The sequence below is a fragment of the Stegodyphus dumicola genome, chromosome 9 (assembly GCF_044657685.1).
Source record: "Stegodyphus dumicola isolate Sdum_Otavi_A_Nest chromosome 9, ASM4465768v1".
Lineage (NCBI taxonomy): Eukaryota > Metazoa > Arthropoda > Arachnida > Araneae > Eresidae > Stegodyphus > Stegodyphus dumicola.
The window spans coordinates 28,264,729-28,276,908 of NC_140776.1; the positions used below are offsets into that span (position 1 = coordinate 28,264,729).

The following is a 12,180-nucleotide window of genomic DNA, read 5'->3' on the forward strand; positions in this document are numbered from 1 at the left end:
AGGTATGAAATATCAGTAGAGTTTTTACATTAAAATCAAAAAAATAATTTGTTCTAATAGTAGTTTTGGGAAATTTGTGCTTCCTTAGCGAAAACCCTGGCCGCCCAGAGGGTTAATAGATATATATTTATCATTTATTGTAAAATTTTATGATATGAAATACTTAGTTATTTAAATACCACTAAATATTTCTGATAAATATTACTCAGACTAAATGCTGGGTGATTTGAAAGAGCATGGCATGTTAATTTTTCTGTATAATTAATTTTAAAATTTTGTTCTTTATCAACATTTTTGTTAATAAAATTAACGTTGTGTAAAGATGTAGCATATATCATATAAAACTAAATTTCCTGATGCTGGAAATTCTTTCAATGCAGTGTTAATTTAATTTTTTCCCTCTGTAGCGAAGCGGTATCTTAACTTTAAATTAATAAACCTAAGAATACATCAATGCGAGTGGACTGTAAATTAACCTTTTATGCAGCAGTTTGAACTTTCAAACACAACACAGCACAAAGTAAAACGACAGAGTTGCAATTTTAAGAACAAAATGAAGGAATAAGAATGCAAGAACAAAATGCGAGCTGTGCATACAATCTGCGCATTGCAAAATAATATCTCACAGACAGGCAGAGAGCTCTGTTGGGCAAAACATTCTGCCCGGCGTTGAAACATCGTTTCAAACTAAATAGCTTTTACAAAATGAAATTATCATAACAATATTAAATTATGAAAAAATGTATCATTAAAATATTCACAAGAAAACATAATATGAAATTATGCAAAGAAACTAAATTGTTCTCAAAACAGATGCACAGAAGCCTTGATACAATTCAGGAACTTAATTATAGTTAAAGTAAAGTACAAAGTTATAATGCTTTAGGAAAAAAACTTAATCATTGATAGGAAAAATACTAAGTTTGTGAATTGGCCTTTAGAAAACTCCGTTAGTAGTTTTGATCTTCACGATACGCACAATATTATCTGAGCTAGGAAAAACTTCTAGCACTCTTCCTAATTTCCATCGTAGCGGGGGTAAATTGTCTTCCTTTATTATAACTAAATTATTAACCTTTAAATTAGGTTGCACTTTCAACCATTTTGAACGTCATTGCAAATTAGAAATGTATTCATTGGACCATCTTTTCCAAAAGCTTTGAAACATTTTCTCAACAAGCTTCCAACGTTGCAATATAGGAATTTTTTGATCATGTAAACTTTCTTCTGGTAAGGCAGTTAGCGGGGTATCAATTAAAAAATGGCCTGGCATAAGTGCAGAAAATTCTGATGGATCTTCAGACAGTGGACACTAAGGTCGCGAATTTAAACAAGCTTCAATTTGAGCTAGCAATGTCGTAAGTTCTTCTTGCGTTAGAAGTTGTTCATCTATAGTTCGCTTGAGATGTAACTTTGTAGATTTGACTGCAGCTTCCCATAATCCTCCAAAATGTGGCGCTGCAAGAGGATTAAATATCCACTTAATACCTTCAGTAGAGCAATATTTATTAACCAATTCATTTTCATTCAAGGAGTTTATTACTCTTTTCAATTCCTTATCTGCAGCAATAAAATTTGTACCACAATCACTATGCACTTCTATTGGTTTTCCTCTTCGAGATACAAAGCGCTTCAAAGCGGCAATAAATGATTCTGATGTAAGATTACCTACTAATTCAATATGTATAGCTCTTGTAGTAAAACACACGAATACACAAATGTAGCATTTCATTGGTTTTACTCCTCGACCTTGCCTGGGCTTCACTTGAAATGGCCCGGCGTAGTCAATTCCAACTTTGGAGAAAACCTTTGACGGAACGACTGTAGACGATGGTAAATCAGACATTATCTGGGTAGATGTTTTAACTCGTACACGATGACATTTCACACATTTCCAAATCTGTTGTTTTACAACTGACCTAGCATGGATTATCTAATATTCTCTTCTAATTACTGATAGCAATAACAGGGGGCCAGCATGAAGATGGGATTCATGAAAATGATTCACTATAATCTGTGTTATGTGATGCAACAAAATAGGATATTTTCTGTCCTGCGTGATGTTGGATTGTCTTAATCTTCCTCCAACGCATATAAGTCCATTCTTATCGATAAAGGGGTTCAAAGAAAGGATCTTACTATTTGAGTTTAACGGTTGATTCTTTTTCAGAATATTATATTCATTAAAAAACTCATCCATTTGAACTACTCTAACAATTGCATTTCTAGCATTATTGCAGTTCTTCCGTTTTGAGGTAACCCTTAATCCTTGTTGCGGTAGATTTAGCTGAATTATTCGCAAACCGAAAACACCATGCGATGATTCTTTTAAGTTTCAAGAATGATGAAACTTCATTAAGGACTGGAATTTGCGAAGCGACTGTTCCAATTGAACAAGAAATATTTTTCCTTTGTTCCTTTAAAAACTCTTCTGAAAATGGTAAGTTGATAGAGAACGGAATATTATTTGAATTAAGCCACTGAGGACCTGTCCACCACAAGTCATGAGTAGAAAGCTCTGAAGGCAAAAGACCTCTTGATGCGCAATCAGCTGGATTCCCCTTTCCTTTTATGTGATTCCAATGCGATGAAGGTAAGACTGATTGAATTTCTGAAACGCGGTTGGTTACGAAGGTTTGCCAGCTTGTTGATTCTGATTGTATCCAGGACAAAACTATCATTGAATCACGGCATGCGTAAATATCGTCAACATGAATTTGCAATGAATTCTGCACAGCTTGAACCAAATGCACTAATAGAACTGCAGAGCAGAGTTCTAAACAAGGAATAGAAATTACTTTCAGGGGAGCTACGCGAGTTTTTGATGTTAGTAGCTGCACCGAAACTGAAGAATTATTTGAAGACTTTAAATAAATCACTGCGGTGTAAGCTTTCTCTGATGCATCACAGAAACAATAAAGTTCTACATTTGTAGATTTGGGCAATAATACTCTCCTAGGAATATGAATGCATTCAAGATTTGTGATATCTTCACAATAGATTTTCCATCTTTGATTGATTTCATCTGGCAAGGGATCATCCCACGAGATTTATAATTTCCATATATCTTGAAGCAAGATTTTTGCTGCAACTATAAAGGGTGCTAACCAACCAAGTGGATCAAAGATTTTCAAAATAGAAGATAAAATTATTCTTTTAGTAGAACACTCTCTGTTTTCGAGATTTCCTAAGTGACAAATAAACTCTCCTTGTGTTGGATACTACTCAAAACCCAATAATTTTATTGATTTAGTATCAACTACTGTACATGAAGAATTTGAGTTCCGAGCACTCAAAGCAGTTTCCAAAATCGAGCGATCAATTGTGCACCATTTATGCAATTGAAAGCCACCTTTTTGTAAAAGTTCATTCAGTTGTGAAATTAACTCTACTGCGTCCTCTACTGTGTCTGAACCAAATAGGACATCATCAATATAACAATTGTGTAATATTATTTCAGCTGCCTTTGGGAATTTAGCTCCTTTGTCAATTGTTAGTTGTTTGAGTACACGGGTAGCTAGGTATGAAGCGGAAGTAGTGCCGTACATAACTGTGCACAACCTGTAAGTTTTAATCGGCTTCGGTGGATCATCTCTCCAAAATATTTTTTGGAAATCGTGATCTTCTTCATGAATTTGAACTTGTCGATACATTTTCAATAAGTTGCTAGTAATGGCTATGGGATAGCATCTAAACCTCAAAAGAATACTAAATAAGTCATCTTGTACCTTGGGACCATTCATTAGCGTGTCATTAAGTGATATCCCTGATGTAGTTTTGGCACTAGCATTGAAAACGACACGTAGTTTTGTGGTAAGACTGGATTCTTTTAGCATGTGATGATGAGGTATATAATAATGAAAATTTACTTTATCTAAATTATCATCGGATAATTCTTCCATGTGTCCAAGTGATAAATATTCGGACATGAAGTCTTTATACTGTTGATGTACTTCATGAGTTTTTATTAATTTTTGTTCTGGACTAAGAATGTTACGAAAGGCTGATGGTCTGGAATTACCCAACTCATTTCTTTTAGGCTTGAATGGCAGTTTTACTGAGTAACGACCATTTTCACTACGGACGTGATTTTCCACGAAATGGTTTTCACACAATCTTTCCTCTTTAGTTAAAGGTTTCGATGTGGGAATTTGTTCCAAATCCCAAAATGATTTAACTAATTCCTCCGTGTTTACGTTTAGCGTATTGACTGAAACCTGCTTACGGTTTGGGAATTCAAAATGTGTAGTTCCAGCAATTACCCATCCTAACTTAGAACAACATGCAAATGTAAGATTTTTGCCCCTTTTAATTACCTCGCCATTGATTAAAGTAAGGAATACATTAACTCCAAGTAAAATATCAATTTCTCCCGATTCATGAAATGTAGGATCTGCTAAAGTTAAATCTTCGAAACTTTCATATAAATTCAAAGGTAATGTTACACTTGGAATGTTTCCTTTAATTTGTCTATTATGTAAGCGAACGTTGAAATTCTGTAATTAGTATTAAAATGAGGTGTAAACAACTCAACTTCTCCAGTAGTAGTTGTATTGAAAGTACCTAAGCATGACACTAATATCTTCGAATCCTTTATGCTCAATCCTAAATTGATAGCTGTTTTCCGACGAATGAATGATTTTTCACTACCTGAATCTAGTAAACATCTACAATTTATGAATTCATTTTTTGAGTTTTGAACCTTAATTAAAGCAGTACACAAAAGTACATGACTACGTTTACCATTAGCATGAGCTCCAAAATGTTGATTTTCATAGTTGTTTGCACAAACAGTTGGAGAAACCTCACTCAAGTTGTTTTCTGGTTTAATTTGCGATTTCGGAACAAACACTTGTGCTTCCGGTGAAGGGAATCTAGATGCATTTTTTGGTTTGAAATTATTTTCTAAATGCAAAATGCTATGGTGATTCTTAAAACAATGCTTGCAGATATTTGCACTCTTACACATTTTGACTTTATGGACATTAGACAAGCAATTAAAGCAAAGTTTACTAGTCTTAACAAACTCTATTTGTTTTTGCACTGGTAAATTTATAAAATTAGAACACCTGTATAAAAAATGATCTTCCTTACAAAATGAGCAGGTAGAATTAGTAATCAGAGAAGTAACCCTATTATACACTGGTTTATCTGATTTATCCGTTTTACTAATTAAATGTTTACTGTTCTGTAATGTTCTAGCGTAATTCTTAAAAAATTCTATCAAGTCACTCAACTTTGGTATTTCGTCTTTTTTTAATTGACGTTCCCACCACAATTTTGTCAAAACGTCAAGTTTTTGCAAAATAATATACAACAACAGAGTATCACTAAAATTATCTATCCTTTGATCTAATATTTCCAATGAGCGAGTTATTTCATTTACGTTATCTACTAAACTTAATATCGATGATGCAGATTCCGTTTGTATTTGTGAAACGTTAAGAATTCTTTTAATAAAAGCAAATATCTGTTCTCTTTTATTAGAAAATCTCTCTTCTAGTAAATTCCAAGCAATACTGAAATTTTGATCAGCTATGGGAATTAACTAAATAATGCGATAAGCATCATTTTTCAAAGAACTCTTTAAATATTGTAATTTTTTAGCTCCAGATAGATTTGGATTGTTGCGAACACTAGCGTTAAATAAATCTTTAAATGTTATCCATTCAGTTAAATTTCTACTAAATGTGGGTAAAGATAATTTCGGTAACTTTAAACTTTCACCCAAGGTACAGTCTTCCTTTGTCCCAAGGTACAATCTTCCTTAAAGATTTTACATTTTTCTAAGATTAATTCAGTTTCTGCATTATCTAAGTTATCATAATCTATTCTCTCGATGAATTTCGTTAACTGTGTTTTCAAAATTCTCTTTCACTTTTTTTCTATATCTGATATTTTTAAAATATTCTAAATTCTCGATTTTACTAATACTTTAAACACAAAAATAGTAGCAATAACGAAATCTCAAATGCAATTAAAATGCATTAACTATTTCACTGCGTATCCATTGCGTAACTCTTGAGAATTCTAAACCGAAATTGCATTATTACCACCATTACAGACACCTAGAATTCTTATTCACAAGCACGGGTTTTTCTCGAAGCTCCGCCATAGGACGACCAAATAATGTAGCGAAGCGGTATCTTAACTTTAAATTAATAAACCTAAGAATACATCAATGCGAGTGGACTGTAAATTAACCTTTTATTCGGCAGTTTGAACTTTCGAACACAACACAAAGTAAAATGACAGAGTTACAATTAGCGGTTTTAAGAATGCAAGAACAAAATGCGAGCTGCGCATACAATCTGCGCATTGCAAAATAATATCTCACAGACAGGCAGAGAGCTCTGGTGGCCGAAACACCCTCTATTATAAAATTTTATGATATGAAATATTTACAGTTGTTTAAATAACACTAAATACTTCTAATATTACTGAGATTAAATGCTGGGATATTTGGAAAGAACATGGCATGTTAATTTTTCTGTATAATTAATTTAAAAATTTGTTTCTTTGAAAACATTTTACTAATTGTTAATTAGGGTTTTTCATTTTCCAAAAATTTTTATTTCTAGACTACTAGTGCCAACAGTATTTCAGTAGGAGAAAATTTAATATTCATTGGTTGTGCAGAAGGTGTCATACGATGTTTCAACCCTTATAGCCTTAATTTTATATCCACATTGCCAAAGCCTCATGTTTTAGGAATTGATGTTGCAAAAGGTTTAGTTGGAAGGTAAATAACACCTCAAATTATTTTAAAATATGTCTACTATTTTATTAATTAATGTAATGAATTAGTTATCCTCTTTCTTGATTTTTCCCTTACATTAGCATTGTAGTGGATTATTTTGATTAATGCATTATACTTATATGTTAGTTGAGATTTTCTCTTCCTTCTAGGACAAAAAAATAGCATTTTCTGATATTTATTTAGTTTTGTGCATAGAAGAAAGATTCTCATCATAATAGCTATATACCAAAAAGATAGTTCTGCAAATTATGCACATATAAAAATCCGTGTGTAGATGCAAAAATAATATTTGTTTGTTATGGAAACTTTTTAGATTGGCCATACTTTAATCAATCATTTTGAAGTTTTTTCGTTTCCACCCATATAAAATACGATCTTGTGAGCTAATTTGATACAAACAATTTTTCACAATTATCTTTCACAATTTTTCACATTTATCTATGAAACATGATAGTTGTTTTATGTTTCTGTAGTTATACTCCATATTTATTTTTACCTTCTAGATACTGAGAGAGAAATCCTAGAACCTAGATTCCCTTAGAGCAAAGATGTCAAACTCGCGGCCCACAACAAATATTTTTGCGGCCCGGCCAATATATCGGCAAATAATAATATATAATAATAAAATAACATATCGATGAAGAAAATCATGAAATGTTTACTGCTAAGTAATTAACGATAATTTATTCAGTGTTGTTAGATTACTCACAGTGAGCTGACACACACACTACTTAAATTACAAATGCGTGTGAGTAGCTTGCGTTTAGCTACCTTCGGCTTTTGGGGGACATGTGCACTCAGAACTTGTACGCATCCCCCGATAGCCGAATGTGGTCGAACTCATGGTCTCAGTTTTCCAATCATAGTTTTGTACGATATACTATTGGTGCATACATGTTGGTGCATACATGTGCATGCACTTTGCTTTATTATTAATTATTACTTAATTCATATTGTTTACGGATTTCATAGTTATTTATTTATTTAGTTTTTTTTTTATTTAGAATTGTAATTAGATTTGCTTCATGTTGCCTTAGATTTGCTTCATGTTCAACTCAGACAATTTTTGAAAAGACAGCTGCGTTGGAAGGTTAAAAATAGAACAGCGCGTGCATTTATAACCTAATAAATAAATATCTCGTAATTGCTGTTGCCATCCACAAAAAACAAGATATTTATAGATGTTTCCAGTATATTCGAGAAACTAATTATAAAGCTTATAAAAGCCGAGAACAAACAACTCATCTCAGTAGTAGCTGTAGTTCTAGCGAACTGTTTGTTTACTTAATGCTGTGATTGATTTGTAGCGATTTCGCTGTGAGATAGAATTAGTTTCTCTGTTTTGAATTGATTTTTGCTAAACGTTTGACATTTTGTGATATTGTTAATATATTTTTGAAGAAATATTTCAGCATTTTGATTTATCTCTTGTGGAAAGAATAAATTTTTGTTAACTTTTTAACGTTAACCGTGTTTATTCCAGCCCTTTGTATTCAGTATGTCTATATCAAAACCAAGTGATAGTAAAATTAAACGAAAAATCGCTGACGAACATAGAATATTCCAAGTAAAATGGGAATTAGAATATTTTTGCTGTGAAATAAAAGATAAAATAATCTGCTTGATATGTAATAATACTATTAATGTACCAAAGTTATATACTATTAAACGTCATTACGAACAACATAAATCGAAATATAACAATTACGAAGGATTAATGAGAGAAGAAAAGTTGAAAGAGCTCAAGTTAGGAGTGAAAAAGCAACAGTCCATGTTTAGTAAGGTATTGCAAGAAAGTGAAGCGGCGGTACATGCAAGCTACGTCTTGTCCGAGTTGATAGCTAAACATTCGAAGCCTTTTACTGACGGTGATTTCATCAAGGAATGCCTAACGAAAGCTGGAGAAATTGTTTGTCCTGGAAATGTGAAGGCTTTAAAATCAATTTCATTGTCTCGAAATACAGTTGCAGAAAGAGTTACTGATTTAGCCGCGAATTTAAGTTATCAGATCAAAGCAAAATCATCTAGTTTCGAAAGTTTCTCCATTGCCTGTGGTGAGAGCACGGACATTAGTGGCAAAGCTCAATTAGCAGTGTTTCTTCGTTCTTGTGACAAGAATTTGAACATTTTTGAGGAATTAATTACTGGAACTAATACCGATGCCTGGTACTACCACAGGAGAAGATATATTTACTTGTGTTTTTGGACTTCTGCAGAAATACAATCTACCTTTGGCAAAGTTAAATTCTCTAGCTACAGATGGAGCTCCATCAATGACCGGGAAAAACAAGGGCTTCGTAGCATTACTAAAAAAAAAACTTAGTGAAATTCGCAGTTCAAACATTCATCATATGCATTGTATTATACATCAAGAAGTTCTATGCACGAAAGTAATAAATATGGAGAATGTTTTGTCATATATTTTAGATCTCGAGGTTTAAATCAGCGTCAATTCACTGCTTTCTTAAGTGAGTTAGATAGTGAATATTCGGGTTTGTCCTACTATACCGAGGTACGTTGGTTATCTTGCTCCAAGATTCTCAAACAATTCTGTCATTTGAAACAAGAAATATGTCAGTTTTTAAAAACGAAAAATCAAGACGTAAGTGTGTTTTACGATCCAATATGGATACAAGATTTATCTTTCTTGGTTGATATAACCAAACATTTGACCGATTTAAATTTATCGTTACAAGGAAAAGATCATATCATTACGAACATGTTTGACATAATTAAAGCATTCAAATGTCAACTAGTTCTTTGGGAAAAACAACATAAAAATGAAGATTTGATGCACTTCCCGACGTGCAGCATGAACAAATCAAGTTTAGATGATACTTATTCGTATCAAAAATACGCAGAAAAAATTGCAAATTTAACAACTGAATTTGAAACGAGGTTTAATGATTTTAGTTTCCTCGAAGACAAATTTTTTTTTTTTTTGTTTTCTTCGATTTTTCTCAATAAGTATTGCCTCAGTACCCAGCCATATGCAAATGGAGGTGATCAAGATTCAATGCAACTCAAATTTGAAAGCAAAATTTATTGAAGGGGGCGTGCGTGAATTTTACAAATATTTACCAGCCAGGTTTGAAAATACTCAAAAATTCGCATATAAAATTATTTCCATGTTTGGTAGCACTTGTTGGTACGAGCAGTTATTTTCAGTCATGAAAGGTAATAAGTCTCCTATTAGAAACCGTATTAATGATGCTCACCTTGGGTCAGCATTATCACTGCAAACAAAATTTCTCCCGAAATAGGAAAGATAATAGCAGAGAAGAGATGTCAAGTATCAGGATGTAAACATTAAATTTTTCTTGTTCTTTTCTATATAAATATATATACATGTTTATTATTATATTATTCGAAATAAATCTACGTTTCTATAAATATCGGAATTTTTTTTTTTTTTTTTTTTTTTTTTTTTTGCGGCCCGCCTAAAGTTAAACCTTGTTTGTTTGGCCCAAGTGTACCTATGAGTTTGACATCCCTGCCTTAGATGAATGATAAATATATTTCTTTTCCAGTCTACATATGATTGTTTTAGAATGAATAACTTTGCTGTGTAGTGCAGTAATCTTTAGTAACCACATGTAGCTCTTCAGTCCTCAAAATAAGCTACTGTGGTATTTAATTCCCCCCTTACTAATTTAATTTATGCAAAGAACATTTTTCACTGCACACATTTGAAATTTTGATGGTTGAAAAGTATGTCTTTTTCTCATTGAGAGTGGTGCACTAGGCAGATTAACTTTTTTAAAAAGTATTTGCAGTATCTTAATCAACTTTTTTAGCGATGAAGTTTATAAATCATAATCAAGATCTTATATTGCTGATGAAAATAAAGGCTTTAAAATATAAATTTAACTCCGCAATTAAAAGAATTAATCAGATATCCAATTTTTCTTTAACTTTTGATTTGAATTTTGAAATAGCACTTCTATAAATTATAGATTTTGTAGAAATGGTATTTTTTGTGTTGATGTTGATTGTAAGTCCTCTTTTATTTAATTATTCTTATGTTTCTAATAGAATACAAAATACTGAAATACACTGAAGGGCCATTACATTATGACCATCCTGTTAATAACATGAGAGAACACCTTTAGACCTCAAAACTCCCAGCACACAGTGTGGCATTGACTTCACATGGTGCTGATACATAGTCTGAGGTATCTGGTACCAAGTGCTCCTCCAACTAGTACCGCAATTCCTGCACATTACGAGGGGAATAGTGTCGCAGCAGGAATTTGGTTTTCCAGGTGGGACCACAAATGCTCTATTGGATTAATGTCAGGTGATTTTGGAGGCTAAGACATGACTTTCAAGTCACTGGAATGTTCATCGAACCACTCCCTGATGATTTGACTCTTATGACATGGTGCATTATCCTATTGGCAAACACAGTCCACTGCTGGAAGTACTGTTGCTATGAATAGATGAATCTGGTTTGCAACGATATTCAGGTAGCGCACATACATCAGGGATTGTTCTGTGGAGAGTATGGATCCAAATGTGCTCCATGAAAACATTGCCTACACCATAATACCCTACCACCGACTTGTCTCCATCCAACTTTTCATCTGGGAGCCAGAGTTTCATTTGGAAATCAGTGTATTAGCACACACCTATCAATTGATGACCAGATAATGTGATTCGTTGGACCATGCAACTTTCTTCTAATGTCCAATTCCAATGTTTCTTGGCCTATTGTAGACACAGCTGCCGATGATGTGCCCGTTAGTGGAGGGCTCCGGCTGCGTAGGCCCATATACATGTAAAATGTACTCTGCACAGTGTGTTGAGAAACACTGTCTGCGTTGCCATTGTTGTAGCTGGTGGTGATTTCAGCTGTTGTAGCTCTTCGGTTACGACGAACAATGTGTGGAAATCTCTGTTCTACTCTGGAATCAGTACGCTTTCGACGACACACTGCTGGCCAGTGACTTGTCATTTCACCACCCATACCCCACTTTTGATACGTGCTCACAATATCTGCAAGTGAAGAGCCCACTAAACAAGCCATTTCTGGTATTGATGTTCCCAGTTGCCTAGCCATAACGATTTGACCTTTACCAAAGTCTGATAAATCAGCTGTTTTTCCTATTATGTCGCTAATTGCACTATGTTTGGAAAGACAATGAATGCATAGCCACTTTGTATACTCCAACATCAGCCGTGCACGTGCTGTGGTTTTGTTCTTGGGCGAGCCCATTTTTATAGATGGAGGCTGGTCATAATGTAATGGCTCTACGGTATATATAATAAATATATAATATTTAAGTTTTTAAAATTATTAGCATTTTTATGTAGTTATCAGAAAATTTCATTGCATGTATGTGGCTACCTAGCAGTATTTTTACTGCACAGCAATGATATATTTTCGTTATTGAATTTTCATTATTGAATATTAAAAC

The 12,180-nt window shown here is 33.3% G+C and overlaps 1 protein-coding gene across 3 annotated transcripts in view; it reads left to right on the forward strand.

Moving 5' to 3' along the window:
* LOC118189300 (mitogen-activated protein kinase-binding protein 1-like) overlaps window positions 1-12,180 on the forward strand; it is a 220,758-nt gene that overhangs the window by 129,167 nt on the left and 79,411 nt on the right. For all 3 annotated transcript variants that reach the window (XM_085823312.1, XM_035359881.2, XM_035359882.2), the window contains one exon: window positions 6,582-6,742. In XM_085823312.1, coding sequence (XP_085679438.1) covers window positions 6,582-6,742 — 161 coding nt within the window. The remainder of the gene's footprint in view (window positions 1-6,581; window positions 6,743-12,180) is intronic.